The following is a 17,935-nucleotide window of genomic DNA, read 5'->3' as shown; positions in this document are numbered from 1 at the left end:
CAGGGCTTCATGCATGCTAAGGAGACACTCCACCAACTGAGAGCTACATCTCTGTTCTTTCTACAAAACTTTTATCAAGTATCCTAGTCAAATCTTCTTTTTCATCCCATAATAGTCTCCACAGGACTCTGCCCACCAGCGAGCGCTCAGCACATTGTGTATCAGTGCCATTCAAGACACTAACTTAATGAAGACCTGTTGGATAAAATCATGCTCATTCTATCTTGAAGCCTCTTTGAGGATCAGAAGGCTCAGGGCCAGATCTGTGCCCAGGAGTCTGGTGGCTTCCTTCACCCCTATGTAGGCACAGCAGCCCAGCTCTGACATACCCACCCATCCAAGAGGAAGCTGTTACTCAGCATTAGTGAGTGACAGCTGAAGACTCCTCTTCTAGTATGTCACATTGTCCTGCACTCCCAGTCTTGGGCACAGAATCCTGAGATGGGCTAAGGAAATGCTATCATCTCCCCCAGCCTCTCCCAATATAAGAAATCACTCAGTAGCATGTTTCTCACTATAAAGTGGGATGCAAGAGCTAGCCGGATTCTATAAGGGGCAAAGATACTATTGAATCCAGAAAAAGTGTGCATGCTCTGGCAAAGGACCCAGTGTTCGAGGAGCTGGGTTGCTAGTGGTTAGTATATATCCCTTAGTCCCATCAGCCTGGGGAGAGGATGCTAAATCCATATTCATATTTAATGTCCAACATTCTGCCTGAATCTGAGAGTAAGGTCCCAGTGCTTGGCTTTAAGGTCAGCGCCATTTGAATAACCAAGCTAGGTGCAGACACGTACAGGATAGACCTTTGTACTGTGCGTGTTGCAATCCTGCTGCTCTGCAAAGGTCACTCACTGATGGTGAAAGAGAATGTGTTGCTGTCTTCTAGCATCTTCCATGGGGAGCCTTGGACAGTAGACCTGGCCCCAAGCCCACTCTTCCCACCAGAGTCAGGAAACAGTAGCAGCTGCAGTTGTTGCTAGGGATGAAGGATCAGTGGCCCGGGAGCTGAGAGAGTCTGAGGGGGTGGGGTGTCAGGAAGGAGGTCATGAAATCGACCTTGCTTAGGCTCTGCCCACGTTTGGATTGCCCAGAGACGTTCTGCAAAGGGTGAGCTATCAGGCTTTTCATGACAGCCCTGATCAATGTGATTCCTAGGACCAAAGGAGCCTGAAAAGCAACTGTTGTCATGTATTAAAAGGGGATATGCCAGATTTGGTGGTTTCCTCCAACAGTATACAAGGGTGGGGGGAGGGGGCTTGAACTTTTTGATTTAATACCAAACACATAGGTTGTTCTGAATTTCTTTTCCGTTTGTTTGTTTGCTTTTCTGTTTTTGAAAACTTTGTCAGACCAAAACAAAACCAAACCAAAAACCAAACCAAAACAATAAACCACTAGTGCAAACAGAAACTCTCCAGAATGTTACAGCACACAGCCTGGAAAGATGACTCCCCCATTAACCTCTGAAAAGCAAAAGGAAAGAAAGTAGCTGCCTTTTCTTTATCCACACAAAAAAAGTTAAAGAATATGTTGAAGAGGGGGCCATTTCATTCATGAACAGAAATCCTGCTGTTCACCTGTCTGAACTCCTTTCCCTCTCCTCCCTTCCCTTCCCCTCCCCTGTCCTCTCTGTCTCCTCTCCTCTCCCCTCCCTTCTCATTTCCTCCGCAGGCAAGCATCCAGACTAACTTCAGACTCTCTGTGTAATAGGAAACATCCGTGAACTTTGGGTCCTCTGTCTCTACGCCCCTTGTGCCAGGGTTACAAGCATTCACCACTACACACAACTGGGGCTGGTACTCAGTACGAGCCCAGGACTTTATCCAACTAATTACCAATTGAGCTACATATTCAGCCCCCAAATGAGTGCTGCTGAGGCATGATATAGAGGGGAATCTTCAAAACAGACTCCTTGCAGCCAGCCAAGCACCTTGGATTTGGGTCTTGCTGGATGATCTTTCTTCTAAGCACCCCCTTGCCCCGCCCAGTCCAGACTCCTGTCCAAAGTCAAGGGAAGCAGTGGCCTTCCAGTTGTTCATCCCAGAAAACATTTTTTTTCCCCAGTCCTCTTCTGACCCATCCATCCCTCTTTAGCAATGAGGGGTTCTCTTGTGTCTTGGCCTCAGTGTCCCTCTGTCCTGATCATCTGCAGCTTCTCCTCTACTTTCTAGAGCTTTCTGGGTGGCACCCTTTTGCTTCACTGCCTTGGCCAAGACTGTGTGGTTGTGTGGGCGCGTTGTGTCCCTGCCCTTTCCCAGCTGTCCTCTGTCTCCTCTGGAGGGTAGGCTTACTGACCTGTCCATTCCACTAAGGTCGTGAGTAACTAAGTAGCCTCCGCTGATGCTCATAGAGAGAGGTGAGGCTGCAATCCCAATGCAGGCCCCTGCATCCAAAACCAACCTTCAGCTATTGAAGGAGAGCCTCCCTGGCAGGGAATGTTCTGAAGGTCTGTGCGCTTGGCTCATTTTCTTTCTTTGTGCTTGGATCCCTGTTGTAGTTTAGCTTCAGTGCTTCCCCTCAGTTAACACTTGTATATCATCAACCGAGTGTCTCCTGTGGTCCTTACTTATTTAGGCTCCATTTTTATGTGCTGTTATGTGTCTGCATGTACATAACACCTTGTAGAAATGTGACCGTGGGCCCCGGGACTGCTGTGACATTCTCAATGACTGGCATCTGACAGAGAGGGAATTTTTCTGAAACTGACTAGAGAACTCTCCCTCCTAAAAGGACACATGGAAGATAGTCAGTCCCTGTTTCTTAAGGTGTGTTCCTTGTCGCAGAAGACTGGTGACATTGTTTGCATCCTTAAGTTGCCACGAATAAGAGAAGGGTTGGGGCTTGGGTTCTTCCCAGCCAGCCTGTTAAGTAATGCACTCTCTCATGGTTCACAGAGGGTGTGTGTGTGTGTGTGTGTGTGTGTGTGTGTGTGTGTGTTGGGGGCTGTCTTTGTCATGGCATAATCATGTTGTTTCCACTTGTATTCATAGTAACACACCAGAACTGCGTGGTGTGCTGTGGTGTGCTTTCCATTTGAACCCCGGGCTTTATTATGCTAGACAAATGCTCACCTGCAGCCCCAAGGCCCTAATCATATCTGTCATCTAGCAATTCACCTCAAAGTTTCCCTGTCTAAACACCTTCTCCTGATGCTATCTCTGTTAATATACCCCCAGTCACCCACTCCTTCCCTTGCATTATGCCTAAAACCCAATCTTCAACCAATCCAAGAGATTTTCAGTATGAACCTTTCATTTTCCTTTTCAGTTCACACACACACACACACACACACACACACACACATATCATATAATGATATATATTTTTTCCTGTTGTTTCTTTTCACTTTTACACGCTGACCCTCAAACCACTAGCATCTATCCACATTGCTGTCAAAAAGACTTTAAACACCTTGGTGTGAATCCTGCATCTTCACTAATTATAACCGAAAGCTCTGCCATTGTCTTCAGAGTGGAATCAACCTGGTGCTGTGGTTCATAAGATGTCCCGAGGCTGGGCTGACTGCCAAGTATCCAGCACAGGATTGCTCTGCAATGCCAAGCCACTGCTCAGTGTCACCACACTGCATGTGCTGCTGACCTGCCTGCCCCAGCCTGTCGGTCACTGTCACTTCCCCTGGTCCTGAGTTCTAACTCACATTCGTTTCCTCTGATTCAACCTAGCAGTTATGAAATTCTATTTGCTAGAAAACTCTTTCCTTTTTGCCCTCTTGGTTTTTACTGTGACCTCCATTCTGACTCTGTCCCCCATGCAGAGTGGTGAGTCTATCTGGTCTCAGGGCATTTGTTCACCACACACTGCCATAGAGATATTACTGGTGTGTTTCTTGGCGCCTAAGAACCTGAGCGTGATCTTGACGGAGCCCTCCCAGGGCAGCGCTTCGGCAAGCTCTCAGGGTCTTGATGTTTGCTGGCTGCTTCCCCACCTCCCCCCCACCCCTGCCCTTTGCACCCCTTGCCTCCCCTCCCTCCTCCGCACCTGAGAGTTGTTTTCTTTCTGATTGAAGCCCTATCCTTCTTCTAGGCACTTGTTGATCCCAGTCCCTCTGTTCCTCGACTGGGAAGAGGGCGGACTGCTGGGTAAGGGAGGAAGACCAGGGAGAGCAGCAACCACCTTCACCTGGTTCTTCACCACCCAGCTGTTTCTGTCTGCTCACAGACCAGTTTACCTCTCAGTGGTGGATCGAGCTACCCCAGCCCATGGGTGTCATCTGCAGCACATTGTATCCCAGTATTGCCAATCCCTGGCATGGGGCACACAGTAGGGACTTCAGGCATGCCTGTGAATACTCCAATTCAAAGAGCTAACAGAGTCAGCTTGAATGAGTCTCTTGTTTGTGTGATCTCGGCTTTATTGTCCATTTCCTGGCATAAAGTGGATCCTAGGACTCCATGCTTAGCAGGGAGAGGGGCTGCCGAGGAGGCAGGAGGCAGCAAAGTGTTCTTCATAGTCCTATGCTTGGTGCCTTCTCCCCCTGAAAGCCTTTCTGGATTCAGGCTCAGGTGTGCCAGCTCCTCTCCTAGCTTAGGCGTCTCTTCCCCGGGTAAACCTATCACATGGAGTCACAGGTAGGTGTGTGCGCACTCACACACACACACACCAGCATGTATGCCGTAGCGATTTTGTGGTTTCTGTTTCTTCCTCCTTTTTACAATGGCCCTGGGGTTCAAGCTCAGGCCATTAGGCCTGCATGACAAGTGTCTTTACCCACTGAGCCATCGCACCATCCTCAGATTCATAGAATTTCTGCCCTTGTTCCTCCAGTTTGGGGCTCTCTCCTACCTCTAGCTAACCATATTCAGCATTCTTCAGTTCCAGGGCTCCCGTGTGTGGTGGCTTGAGAGAACTTGAAATTCTGGTTTCACCACACCCTGACTGGCTGCGTGGATGTGGGACACCGGAGTGTTAGCCCTCCAGTTCCTCGTTTGAGCTACGATCAAGGACCGACCACAATTAACTCACTAAAACCTCAGAGCCCAGACAGCAGGAGTCAGCTCCCGGCCTGCTTCCTTGCAGCATATGTGACTCAGACACGCGACTCTTCCTCCTTTCTCCTCCCCTTCTCCTCTCCCATTTGTTTTGGCCTTGGTTTCCTTATTTATAACAAGGGCATCATAATAGAAGCTGCCTCACAGGGTTATTGTTAGTATCCACTGTGTTAAAACACCCTAAGTATGCTGGGCTTGGTAGTGCTGCAAGCCTGATTCCAGCACTAGAGAGCCCGAGATGGGAGGGTCAAGTCTTCTTTTCTCTTCTCTTCTCTTCTCTTCTCTTCTCTTCTCTTCTCTTCTCTTCTCTTCTCTTTCTTTCTCTCTCTCTCTCTTTTTCTTTTCTTTCTTTTTTCTTTTCCTTGTTTTGTTTTGTTTTTAAGATGGGGTTTCCTCTTTATAACCCTAACATCCCTGGAAATCAGAGATTCTCCTGCCTCTGCCTTCCAAGGGCTGGAATTAAAGGTATGCCACCACTGCCTCTGCCACCATCACTGTCACCAGTGGAGGATCACGTTTAAACCAGGGGTTGGAGAGTTGACCTAACAGTAAATATTCAATCATAAGGACTAAGGTTTGAATGCTAGGACACAAATCAGGCGACTCACAAGTCCTATTAGCTCCAGTGCCAAGGGGTAGGAAGCTGTCTTCTATCCCCTGAGCATACACACACACACACACACACACACACACACACATGTATTTATATATATGTATATAGACACATGTATCCATACACAAAAATCAAATATAAAAAAGATTTTAAATCCAGGAACCAGCAAGATAACTCAGTGAGTGAAGATACTTGTTAACAAACCTGAAAACATGAAGTCCTCCCTAGAACCCACAAGACAGCGGGAACACATTCCTGCAAGTTGCACCGTGACCTCCACACACAAACCCTACCACACACCTTTACCCATATACATCTAACACAGACAGATAGAGTTAATTTTTAAAAGAGAGTTGAAGCCCAACTTCCACTACACAAAAAGAATCTGCTACAATAGAACAAAACCTCCTGTGCTTAGCACCTACCTGAGCAGACCCTTATCTATGGGGGATTGTTAACCCCTAGGGCATCTCCACCCACAAACTCAGAACATCTATGTTGATTTGCTAGAATTACTCTAACAAAACACCACAGACCAAACACTTAGGGAACAAAAATGGATTTTCTCATAGTATTGGAGTAGGAAGTCAAGATTGAAGGTGTTTGGGAGATCTGGTTCCTTGTGTGCCTCTTCATGACCTCACAAGGCCATCCCTTCACAGGTAGGCTTTGGAGATCTCTGAATGTGGCCAGATGTTTTCTCTTCTTCCTCCTCTGCTTCTTCTTCTGAACAGTCCTCATCTCCCTCCCCCATCCTCCTCTTCCTTTTAACCCCCTCCTCCTCCTCTTTATCCTCCTTCACCTCTTCTTTCCTTCTTGTATTCTTCTTCATCATCTCTCTCCTCAATCTCTTCTCTCCCCTCCCCTCTTTTTCTTTTTTGGTTTAGTTTTTGTAAAACAGGCTCTTGTCATCTTACCCAGACTGGAACTCAATATGTGCTGGGATATTAGGCATGTGCTAGCATGCCTGACTTTGAATTTTTTTTTTCTTAAGGAGACATCACGTGTGTGTATGTGTGTGTGTGTGTGTGTGTATGTGTGTTTAATTCCAGCACTCAGCTACAGCACACACGTGGAAGCCAGGACAACTTGGAGTCAGTTCCTATTTTATACCTTAGGTTGTCTTTGGGGATTGAACTCCCGGTTACCAGGCTTGCATAGAAAGACATTTACGTGTTGAGGGGTCTCACCAGCTCACTGGCTCAACATCAGATGTTTTCATGACCACACTGATCGAGTGAATGACAGGATATTTGATTTATAGGGTTTCTGTTCTGGTAGAAAGAATCAACAACCAGAAAGCAGGATTGTTATCAGCCTGGCTATAAACTCACATACCGTGCTAGAGCCAGCCGGTTCAGCCTAAAGAGGGTCATGTTGGGGATTTGCATAGGATGGTAAATGTCAGGATCACGGTGATGCATGTGTGTAACGGGCCCTGAACTAACTGAAATGTCTTAACTCTTCTCTCTGTCTTACTCTGATTCTAAGATAAGGGAAATCCAGTATCCAGTGGAAGGTAATTGCTGGGGTTTGGGTCTTGTGTGTATGCACCCCTTCTGCACATTACAGGTCCAAACCAAGGAGCCCAAAGTGCTCTGCTTATTGTGGCTGCTCTGCACAAGCAAAAACTAGCAAATAGACAGGCTCACAGCACAGGTTCACCAGGATCAGAGAAGATTTATGTATATAAGATTTATTTTAAGTTACATGGTATGTGTGTGTCTGTGTGGAGGTATTAGTCCTCTGTAAGAGCAATGCTTATTCTCCACACACACACACACACACCTTCTTTCTAAATTTGGCTTTTTGAGACAGGGTGTCTTTGTGTAGCCTTGGCTATCCTGGAACTAGCTCTATAGATCAGGCTGGCCTCAAACTTTAAGACATCCACCTGTCTTTGCCTCCCAAGTGCTGGAATTAAATGTGCCACCATTGCTGGCTTTTTGTTGTTGCTGCTGGCTGTTTGTTTTCTTTCTTTTAAATATTTATTTATTTATTTAATGTGTGTGAGTACACTATAGCTGTCTTCACACACACCAGAAAAGGGCATCAGATTCCATTACAGATGGTTGTGAGCCACCACGTGGTTGCTGGGACTTGAACTCAGGACCTCTGGAAGAACAGTCAGTGCTCTTAACCACTGAGCCATCTCCCCAACTCAGCTGTTTGTTTTCTAAGACAGTGTTTCTTTGTGTGGTCCTTGTCCTGGAATTCACACTGTAGACCAGGCTGGCTTTGAAGTCAGAGATCCGCTTACCTCTGCCTCTGAAGCACTGGGATTAAAGGTGTCCACCAAACACTGCCCACCTTCGATGCTTACTCTGAATGTCTGAGCCATCTCTTCCAGTGTCAATATTTGTGGTTTCACTCTGAAGAGGACTACTGAGACCGTGCATGGGTTAGGGATCCATCTAACTGGGGCAACAGACAGTGGAGAAATGACAGACACACAGACACACAGACTCCTCTGTCAGAAAGGATTCACAGAGCCAGGTGTGGTGGCTCATGCCTTTAATCCCAGCACTCGAGAGCAGGTGGATTTCTGAGTTCGAGGCCAGCCTGGTCTACAGAGTGAGTTCCAGGACAGCCAGGACTATACAGAGAAACCCTGTCTCGAAAAACCAAGAGAGAGACAGAGAGAGACAGAAAGAGAGAGAGAGAGAGAGAGAGAGAGAGAGAGAGAGAGAGAGAGAGAGAGAGAGAAAGACAGGATCCACAGGACTTGGGCATGTGTCTGCTCCCCCCAGGGTCTCTTTGTGATGCTCCAGTAGAGGTGCAGAAGAGACCACAGAACTGGGGGGTGGGGCTGCATGGGATTCAGACTCTGTCTGACTTGAGTCAGAGTGCTCAACTATCTAATGAAGAGACTGCAGTTCTTTCTTTCAAATTTGTATTGTGTACGAGAAAAGGAGAGGCAGAGGGACAGATGGCAGGAGAAAAACAGAGAGAGAACACAAAGAAGGCGAGTACAGATACACTCACTACAAACAAGTATAGGTCAGAGGATTCTCTTTAAGGGATCCATTCTTCTGCCCACATTGCTTTTGAGGCAGGACCTCTCGTTACTTCTGCTGCTTCCCAGCATATGAGAGAACTTCGGCTCATTCGTTTATCTTTTCCTCCTATCTCCATATACAAGGTCTGTAGTTACTGTTGGGAGCCACAATGTCTGGTTTTTATGTGGGTCCTGGGAGTCTACCTCAGATCCACAGACTTGCCAGGCAAGTGGTTTTGCCTGCCGAACCATCTCTATGGCTCAGGAATGGTGATTCTTAACTCACTGGGTCATTTGAGGCTTTAACAGGGGAATAGATGTAAACATGGTTTTGTCCTGCCTTCAGTTTTAACTGAGTATCTACTGGGCAGGGGGACATTTTCTACTCTAGTCTAGACACTACAGATATAGATTGAAGAAAGAAGAGCTGTAGTTCCTGAGAAATTAAGTTCTAGTCGATCCCCAGCAGACAGGCAGCCGGACATTCATGGTGGAAGTTGTTGGGTGCACGTTCAGGCTTAATCATCCAAGGGGGAAAATGTAGCAGTTTGAAGGGCGTTAGTGACTTGAGCTCACGGCATGTAAGATATTTAAGGATTTTTGAAGAGGGATTTAGCAGGCCCCAGGACACTGGGTAGCTTGGAACTATGGAGAGATCTAAGAGTGAACAAGGCAGAAAGACCTTAGGAGGGCTGTGCATGGCAGAGAAGGGCAAGGCCCTTGGGTGCCCAGAGTCAAACTGGAGACTGAAGAAGCCGTGTGAGCAGGAAGATAAGGAGCCTGGAGCAAAGGCAAGACTCTGGGTCTTAATCTAAACATCATGAGAAGTCCTAAGAACATCCTTAGCAAGGCAGTGCCTGTCATAGACACAGATAGGGATCCCCTTAATGCTGTTTAAGCAGCCTGGGGAGCCAGAAAGTGGACAGGCAAATGTTTCCTGCCGACTGTCTCTGAGGCACATGGGGATGGTCTTCCCGTTGGTGACTGTGGCCATGCCTCTTTAAGGTCCTCTAGGACTTCTTTTTCAGTGACCACCAGTACTCAAGGACAAGACACCTCATACAGCAGATTAATCAGTAATCTGATCACTAAGTTATAAGAAATTGTTTAGTTCCACCTTTTTCCAGAAAATTCTTAAGTGGAACCACACAGCAACCCATCTTCAGAGACTGGCATCTCTCATTTAGAATAAAGCATTTGCTATCTATCCCGCGGCCTGGGAGGCAGTTTGTCCTTTTAACTGCTGAGTATTATTCCACGCTGTAGATGTACCACAATGTGTTAATGATCCACCAGCTCGGGGCATCTGGATGGCTGCCAGACCTCAGTGCCAATAAAAAGGCAGCTTTAAGTATCTAAGTATAATGTTTTGTATGAACATATGCCTCCCCGTCTCTTGGTAAATCCTTAGGAGTGGGATTGCTGGCTCGCACGGCAAGTGTATGTTTAACTTGGTAAGAAACCGCCAATCTGTTTTTTCCAGAGGAAATGTACCATATTGCACTCCCACTGGGAATGAAGGAGGGTAGTGCCACATCCTCCCCTGCACTTGGCATTGTCAGGCTTTTTGACTTAAGCCACTCTGAGGCTCAGGAGGTACACTGCTGTGGCTTTAATGTGTGGGTTCCCTCCTCAATACTGATGTGGGACACGTTTCCTCTGACATCTCTGTATCTCCTGGTGAAATGTCTGCCTGTGTCTTCTGCTCATGTTTTCATTAGGATACAAATCTTCTATCATCTACGTATTCTGTGAATATTTGCCCATAGTCCTTGGCTTATTTCAGATCTGTCCCTTTTCTTTCTTGTGTGTGTGTGTGTGTGTGTGTGTGCGCACACTTCCTCTTCAGGGCTGGGCTTATAGGTCAGAGTCACCTATAAACTGTCAGATCTATATAGTACAGGAGATGGAATCCAGGGCCTTCTAAGTGCTAGGCAAGCATGCTACCAACTGAACTACACTTTCTGCTTCTCTTCGTTTTCTTAACAGTGATTTTTCAAAGAGAAGACTACTTAATTTTGTTTAGAGACAGGGTCTCGTGTAGCACGGGCCAGCTTGGAACTCTTTACGTCCCTGAGGAGGACCTCAAGCATCTAATTACTCTCCTCCACCTCTTGAGGGTTGGGGTTACAGATGCGTGCTGCTGTGCCTGATTTATGCAGTGTTGGGGATGGAACCGAGGCTTCCTGCATGCGGTTGGACCACTCTACCAATCCAGTTACAACCTCCGCCCCGAACCTTCTCTTTTCTGTGTCATTTTCTAAAAGCTCTTTATCTACAGCTATGAGACTCTCCTATTCCTACCTTCTTCCTTATACAATTTAGATTTTTATTCCTTGTTTTGTTTTGAGACAGAATCTCTTTACATAGCTCTGGCTTTCCTGGAACTCACTATGTAGACCAGGTTGGCCTCAAACTCACAGATCCACCTGCCTCTGCTTCCTGAGTTCTGGGATTAAAGTTGTACGCTATCATACTAAGACTGATTTCGTTTTAGTAATTGTGTGCCGTGTAGCTCAGCAGAGTTTTTGGTTCGTTGTTGTTGTTTTGCTTTAAAAAAAAAAAAAAAAAAAAGGGCATGTGAACGTGTGCGCGCCACAGGCTTGCAGTTCTCAGCACCAGCTCCATTGTGACTTGTGGCTTCTCCTGCTGTTCGAGGCACAGGTTAATGTCAGGCCCTGTCTGATAGCACTCACACAGGTGACACTGCAAAGTCTGGGTAAGCTTCAGCACAGATGGTCAGGGACACTCCACCTGCTTCTGGCTTGGGCTCCTGCTCTAGAAGCTGGTCCTGCCTCCAGCATGCTGCTTTAGATGTGTTCAATGATATCCACACATGCCCTGGGTCAAGGGAATCCCGTTGGGTTCTTCTCAGTTCCTGAGACACTCCAGGTGGTTCGTTGGTCCCTCCAAGAAACAATTTTCTCTAACCCCTTAAAGGTACACTCTGTACAGAGTAGGGCATTAATTGTTAGTCACTACAATTGAAATCTCTACCTTCCGAAGTCGCTGCCCTTCTGACTCTTCCAGTCACCTGTTGATACTGTTTGGTCTCCGCACCCCTTCCCTTCAATCACACTGGCCCTGGAAGGGGTCATTAAAGCCATTGAGACCTCAGTGCCCTAACACCTTCAAGGATGAGATTACTGGGGAGTGTCAGGAAAGTAACCTAGCATTAGAACTGGTGGCCACCTGAATGCATTTTAAGAAAATCTACTACCAAACACTATTGCCATTAGTCCATTAAAGTCGGGATAAGCAGGACTGGGGCACACATCTGTGATCCTGCAGTTGGGAGGCGGTGTTAGGAGGCCCATGCATTCCAGGCCAACCTCAGCTACATGAGACCCTATCTGAAAAAGAGACACCTCCCCCCAGACAAAGACAAAACAACAAAGAAGGGATACTGAAACAAGTTAATCATCTAAGAGAAGAAAAAAAAAAAAAGTCAAGAAAATAATGTCAAATAAAAAATAGTTTCCCAAGCCGGGCGGTGGTGGCGCACGCCTTTAATCCCAGCACTTGGGAGGCAGAGGCAGGTGGATTTCTGAGTTCGAGGCCAGCCTGGTCTATAAAGTGAGTTCCAGGACAGCCAGGGCTATACAGAGAAACCCTGTCTCAAAAAAAACAAAACAAAAAAAAAAAATAGTTTCCCATGGAGAGATGGCTCGGGGGCTAGGAGCGCTGGCTGCTCTCTTCCAGAGGACCTGGGTTCAGATCCCAGCACCCACATGGTGGCTCATGGCCATGTTTCACTGCAGTTCCAGAAGATCAGTGTCTCTGTGGGCACCAGGCTATCACGTGGTACACGTGCATACATGCAGGCAAGGCACCCATCCACATAAAATAAATACATTAAAAAAAAATAGTTCTTCTAAGAACCATCTGTTGGTGGTACTTTCCTTGGGCTCAGGGAAGCATTCGCACGTTCAGCCTTTGCCGTCCTCAGTTCACTGTAAACCTCAGCCTAGACTGCCACTGGAGACTCCAACCATTAGGTTGATATGGGAGGGCCTGGGGCGAGCCTTGAGGTACTTGGAGACTGGCTTTGCCTCTCCCATTTGTTCATCACGTCTTTATTTGGAATTTTCAGGTTCAGAATTTCAGCCTCTGAGTATTCAGGCTAGCCCAGCTTGAGGGTAGCAGTAGCAAATTATCTATCTATCTATCTATCTATCTATCTATCTATCTATCTATCTATCCATCTATTTGAGTCAGGGTCTATTCAACCCTGGCTGGCTTCAATCTCACTACATAGGCCAGACTAGCTTCTAATTCAGAGATCCACGTGCCTCTGCTGCTGGGTGTTGGGGTTGAAGTGGAGCTGCACCATGCTTGCCCTCCTTTCTTTCTTGAGCAAAAAGTTCAAGATAAGAGCCAGAGGACCAGGGAAGGCTGTCACCTCTCGCTTGCAGGCTATGCAGCTCAAGCCACGGAGTGTGAACTCCAAAAATCTGGGGGTAGGGTGTCCCCGGAACTAGAAAGACACTTCTGACGTAATCTCCTTTCCCACAACCGAATGAAAGGAGAATTCCTGAAACAACAGTCGAATAAGAATCTGCTATCTCTTAGTAAGTTCCTAGCGATGAGATCTTTTGAAAAGGTAATACCAGACAAAGGCACACACACAAAACGGCATCCTGGAAAAGTTGTCCTATAGAGAAAGGATGGTGTGTTTGCAGTGGGATGCTACAAGATTAGGCAAAGACACGGGTGTGAACTTGGATGCAGGCAACAGAATGGAAGGATATCAGAGACTCTCTGCCTGGACAGAAGTGTCAGCCAGGGGCTGAGAGTGTAACTCAGTCAGCAGCAGTCCTTGCCTACCACAAGGCTGTGATTCCATCTCCACCACAGGGAGGAGAAAGTTCCACCCAGGCATACCAGTTTGGGAAGTGACAAAACTGAAGTTGACTGACCAAAGTTGAAGTGGAGTGATTGCCTTGGGTGGGGGCTGGGCTGCACAGGGACGGTAAAAAGGACACCCTCACCTAAGGGTGTATCCAAGGCCATGACTATCTTGCACTGAGGTGCAAGACTGCGGTTTGTGCTTTACTTCTACATAACAGAGTCAGTCTCCTTCCTATGACCTGTGAATCCCGTCCTTCTCTTGATGGAGTTTCCAGGGAGATTATTTATTCTTTTTACTTATTTCGTATTTATCCAGTGCTTGGGAATCAAACCCAGGACCGCCTGCCTGCTAGGCAGGAGCTGAGCTGCAGTCATTCAGTGGTTCCCTGACTCTCCCTCCAAAGAGATTTTTTTTTTTTTTTAATGCACCAGGGGCAGAATGCTGGAAGTACGCCAGGCTGACCCTAGGGGCTAAGGCTGCTGGCCTAGGGCCATGCCTTGACATGCACATTCCTTGGCTATCTCTGGTCCCTTTGCCCTGGGACTCCATCCTCCCTCTTCTTCCTCCTTCACTCCTAAGGAGTAAGTGGCCCAGGTCTGGGAGGGTGCTGACCCTTGCTGAACAGTGTAGCTGGCCCTTCTGGGTGTGCCTGTCTGGAGGACATCTAGTGCTGATCAAGCTTATCTCAGTCACATTGCCTCCCTCTTTTATTCTCTCCCTTCAGATCCCAGGACTTCCTGCTTCCCGCTCTCCAGTAGCTTCAGCCGGTCTCCAGTTTTGCTCTTCTCCCAAGAGCCAGTCCTGATAAGAACCTACTTTGAGTTTGCACGTCAGAGCTGGCTCTTATCTGTCCCCCACACCCAATCCCTGCCCCCACCTTTTAGCATCACCTACTGGTCCTGTTCCACCACCACCCCGGAGGGGGGGCTCCCTATAATCTTTAGACATTTCCCCCCAAGCCCGGGGTTCCTTGCCAGTGCCTGGGGGTAGAGGGCCCTGAGTCAGTCACAAAACCCAGTGGCAAGAGCACGCTTGGAGCAGGGCAGAAAGTGAGGGGTATCGATCTTCTCCCAATTCCAGACGCCGGAGGGAACGGAGTCGGGCCCTGGCACTTCCTAAGTGCGGGGTACAGGTTAGCGTGCGTTTCATCCAGGGTGCCCTCCCTGGGAAGAGCGTTAGGAGCCTTATTTCGCAGAGGCAGGAGCCGCGACTAGAGGTTGGAAAGCAGGCATGTGGTCGCCTGGATCTGAACAGCAACTTCCCCGGGGAAACGCCCTATTTCGGCTGCGGGGGCCCGAGGCTGCGCCACACCCTCTCCAGAGTTCCCTCCGGCGGCCCGGCCCAGGAGGCTGCAGGTCTGGCTGTCGCCGGGGAGGGCCGCTTGGGGAAGGCGGCCACAAAGCCCCTCGTGGCAGAAGCGGCAGTGCGGGAGACGCGGGCCTCGAGGCACAGCCCCCCGCGGCGCGCGCAAACTGCGCGGAACTACTTCAGCGGAGCGGCTGCGGGGCCAGAGTCCCAGCAGCGGCCGCACAGGGCTCGGCGGCGAGTGGGGGCCGCCACAGAGCCACGGGGGCCCGCGGGCACGGCCACGTGCTCCCCGCCGGGCTCGCACGCTCAGACGCGCCGGGGCCGCGGGGGCCACCGGCAGGCACGCGCGCCCCCCGCGCGCACACACACTCCCGGGCACGCACGCCGGCCGCCCCGCCCCCCCGCGGCGCCCCGCCCTCCCTCGCGCTACGCCACGCCCCCGCGGCGCCGGTCGTCGTCCTCTTATTGGTTGCCCGGCGCGTGACGCGCGGCGCCCGGCCCCGCCCCTCGTCAGTCACTCGGCGGAGGCGGCGCTGGCGGGGACTAGTCTCGTCCGGAGACTGGCGGCGGCAGCGGCGGCGGCGGCGGTGGCGGCTGGAGCTCGAGCCCAGCAGCGGAGGGCGGGCGGGCGGGGGCCGCTCCGCGACGCTGCGGACCGCGCTTCTCCTCTGAGCGGCGGCGCGCGCAGCTGTGGGGCGCCGGGGGCCAGCCCGTCCATGACCATGGGCGACAAGAAGAGCCCGACCAGGTACCTGCCGGGCGCCGAAGGGGCGGAAGGGGAGGGCGGCCGCGGCGGGCGGGGACACCGGCGACTAGGCCGGAGCGGCCGCGCGGGGGAGGCGCGCTAAGATGGAGACCCGGGGGCGGAGGGAGGCGGTGTCGCTCCGCTCGGGCCGGCGGCCGTGCGCGCCGCAGCCATGGCGGCTCCTCCTCAGCCGCCCTCCGCCGTCGCCGCTCCGCCCAGACAAAGGGAGATTTAACCAGGTGGGGCGGGCGGGAGGGCGCGAGCAGGGGCGGGCAGCGCGCGGCGCCGGCCCCCTCCGCGCCGCCGCCCGGCCGTCCCGGCTGCCCGCCGCCTTCGGGATCCGGCCCGCGGCCCGCGCCGCGCCCCCGCCGCCCCGCGCTCGCGCCCACGAGTCGGCCCGCTTCCTGCGCTCGGCGCGGCCCCGCGTGAGCCGCCGCCGCTAGGCGCTCGGTGCCCGGGGCCAGAGGGGGCGCCCGGCTCCGCGCTGTCCGTCGGCCTCTCGCCTCGGTGCCCGCCAGTGGGTTGGATGGGTGGTCGCCGCGAGAAGTTTCCAGCGTCGGATTCCTGGGAATTGACGAGGGCTCACCAGCGTCTGTTTTCTTTCCTCTATTCTCCCCTCGGTTCTCCACTCCTGCGAAGGCCAAAAAGACAAGCGAAACCTGCCGCAGACGAAGGCTTTTGGGATTGTAGCGTCTGCACCTTTAGGAACAGCGCCGAAGCCTTTAAATGCAGCATCTGCGATGTGCGGAAAGGCACCTCCACCAGGTACTGGAAGACGTGTGTTAGCTTTTGTTGAAAGACTTGTTTTGGCTTTATTTCTTTATTTATTGCGCGGAGGAGAGGGGAGTGAGTCGTACTTTCATTATTATTGATCGTCCTCTTGCCAACTTGTTGATTACGACCCTTTTTTTTTTTTTTTTTTAAAGCATTTGGTGATGGGCGATGTGGTTCAGGTTGTGTGCCATTTCAAGTTGCGTCCAGTGCCTCGTGCTAAAATACAGGATTTATGGGAGGGATTTCCCTCAGGTTTTCGTCTTGTTTCAGACAGACACTGGATTTATTTGACATTTGCATCCTTTGGCTTGTTGCTGTTGGCTCCCACAGGGGAGAAAGGAGGGTAGTGATATGGATTGAAGAACGTTAGACATTTTGGTATTTGCCGCGTGCAGAGTGGTTTTAATTTGTTCAGAATTAGTTTTTTCCTGAGTTTAATGGTGGTATGGTAGTACAATAAGACTGAATTGTGCCTTTTGTCTATCTTGGGTTGCAAATACCTTTTTTTTTTTTTTTTTTTTTTTGCAATTTTGGAGATACATTCTGGAGGGTTGGAAAAAGTGCATTTGTCAGGCAGGGGGCCTGATGATGTGTCTTTTGTTACTGGCTTGTGCAGAATGGTGAAGTGTGTGAATTGTTGAGGTGAATAGACTTGAAGTTTGTGTTAATGGCTTTATGTTAAAACATTGTAAGGGATTCTTTTATATTGAGATGAGAGTGGTTAACTGCAAATGAGTTGAAACTATTTGTAGAGGTAACATTAAAATTGATTTTATAGTCTTGCAGGTGTTTTAACTTTTACTTGGAATTTCTCTTGTTAAGGCTTAAGTTCTTATTGCTCCCATTTAAAGGGACTGTCTTTAGAACACATAAGAAAGGGAGAGTTAGCTTAAGACTCAGCAGGCCTTCAGGTTGATGACTAAATGTTTCATTTCAGCAGGTGCTTGCTTTTGAATTGGCAGCATCCATTGTCACTAGTTCCACCTGGATGTTCTGAGTGAGGAGTCCTATCATTCTAGTTGCTTACTTACATCTGGGATTAAGGAGGCTCAGCTGCAAGTATAAGTGGAATGAATTGCTCCAGTTACTGGGGAATTTTGTGAATTTTACTAACGCTTAAGAAATGAGACCTTTGAATCAAAACTCAAGAACTGAAATTTATTTCCCTGTAAGTAGTCTTTCTCTACTAAGACAGCATCTCACTATACTTAGAGCTCATCTGGAACTGCAATCCTGTTACTTCAGCCTCCTGGGTGCTGGGATGTAGATCAGCCTCCTGGTATCCAGCTAGTAGGATCTTTTTTTTTTTTTTTTTAAGTAAAGTAAATTAACGTCAGTTTTTTGTATCATAATAGATTAGTTAAACAGAAAACCCATTTCTTAGGATTTGTTCTGCTGTCTAAAATCGCGGAGATTCCATCACAGCATGAAAGTTTAGAAATGTATTTGTTAACTTTAAATCAATAGTAACTGTATACTATTTATGAGTAATGTTTTTTACATGTAGAATCCCGCTGAGGCCAAAGCTCTTTATTGTGGTTTTGCCTTGAGTGTTATGTGTAGTTGATGTTCAAGGAAATGACCAGGGAAACTAGTAAGAACTTGAGAACCTTGCTGGTAAAGAGAAACTTCAGCC

At 49.1% G+C, this 17,935-nt stretch overlaps 1 protein-coding gene across 1 annotated transcript in view; it reads left to right on the top strand.

The window, feature by feature from the left end:
• Positions 1-15,348: 15,348 nt before the first annotated feature.
• Positions 15,349-17,935, top strand: part of Rybp (RING1 and YY1 binding protein) — a 54,440-nt gene continuing 51,853 nt past the window's right edge. Inside the window, exons 1-2 of the mRNA XM_021165552.1 lie at positions 15,349-15,528; positions 16,165-16,290. Coding sequence (XP_021021211.1) covers positions 15,497-15,528; positions 16,165-16,290 — 158 coding nt within the window. The 5' untranslated portion in view covers positions 15,349-15,496. The remainder of the gene's footprint in view (positions 15,529-16,164; positions 16,291-17,935) is intronic.

This window comes from Mus caroli, chromosome 6 (assembly GCF_900094665.2).
Source record: "Mus caroli chromosome 6, CAROLI_EIJ_v1.1, whole genome shotgun sequence".
Classification (NCBI taxonomy): Eukaryota; Metazoa; Chordata; class Mammalia; order Rodentia; family Muridae; genus Mus; species Mus caroli.
Note: the sequence above shows the minus strand (reverse complement) of the source record. Positions and strands in the feature narration are given on the sequence as shown.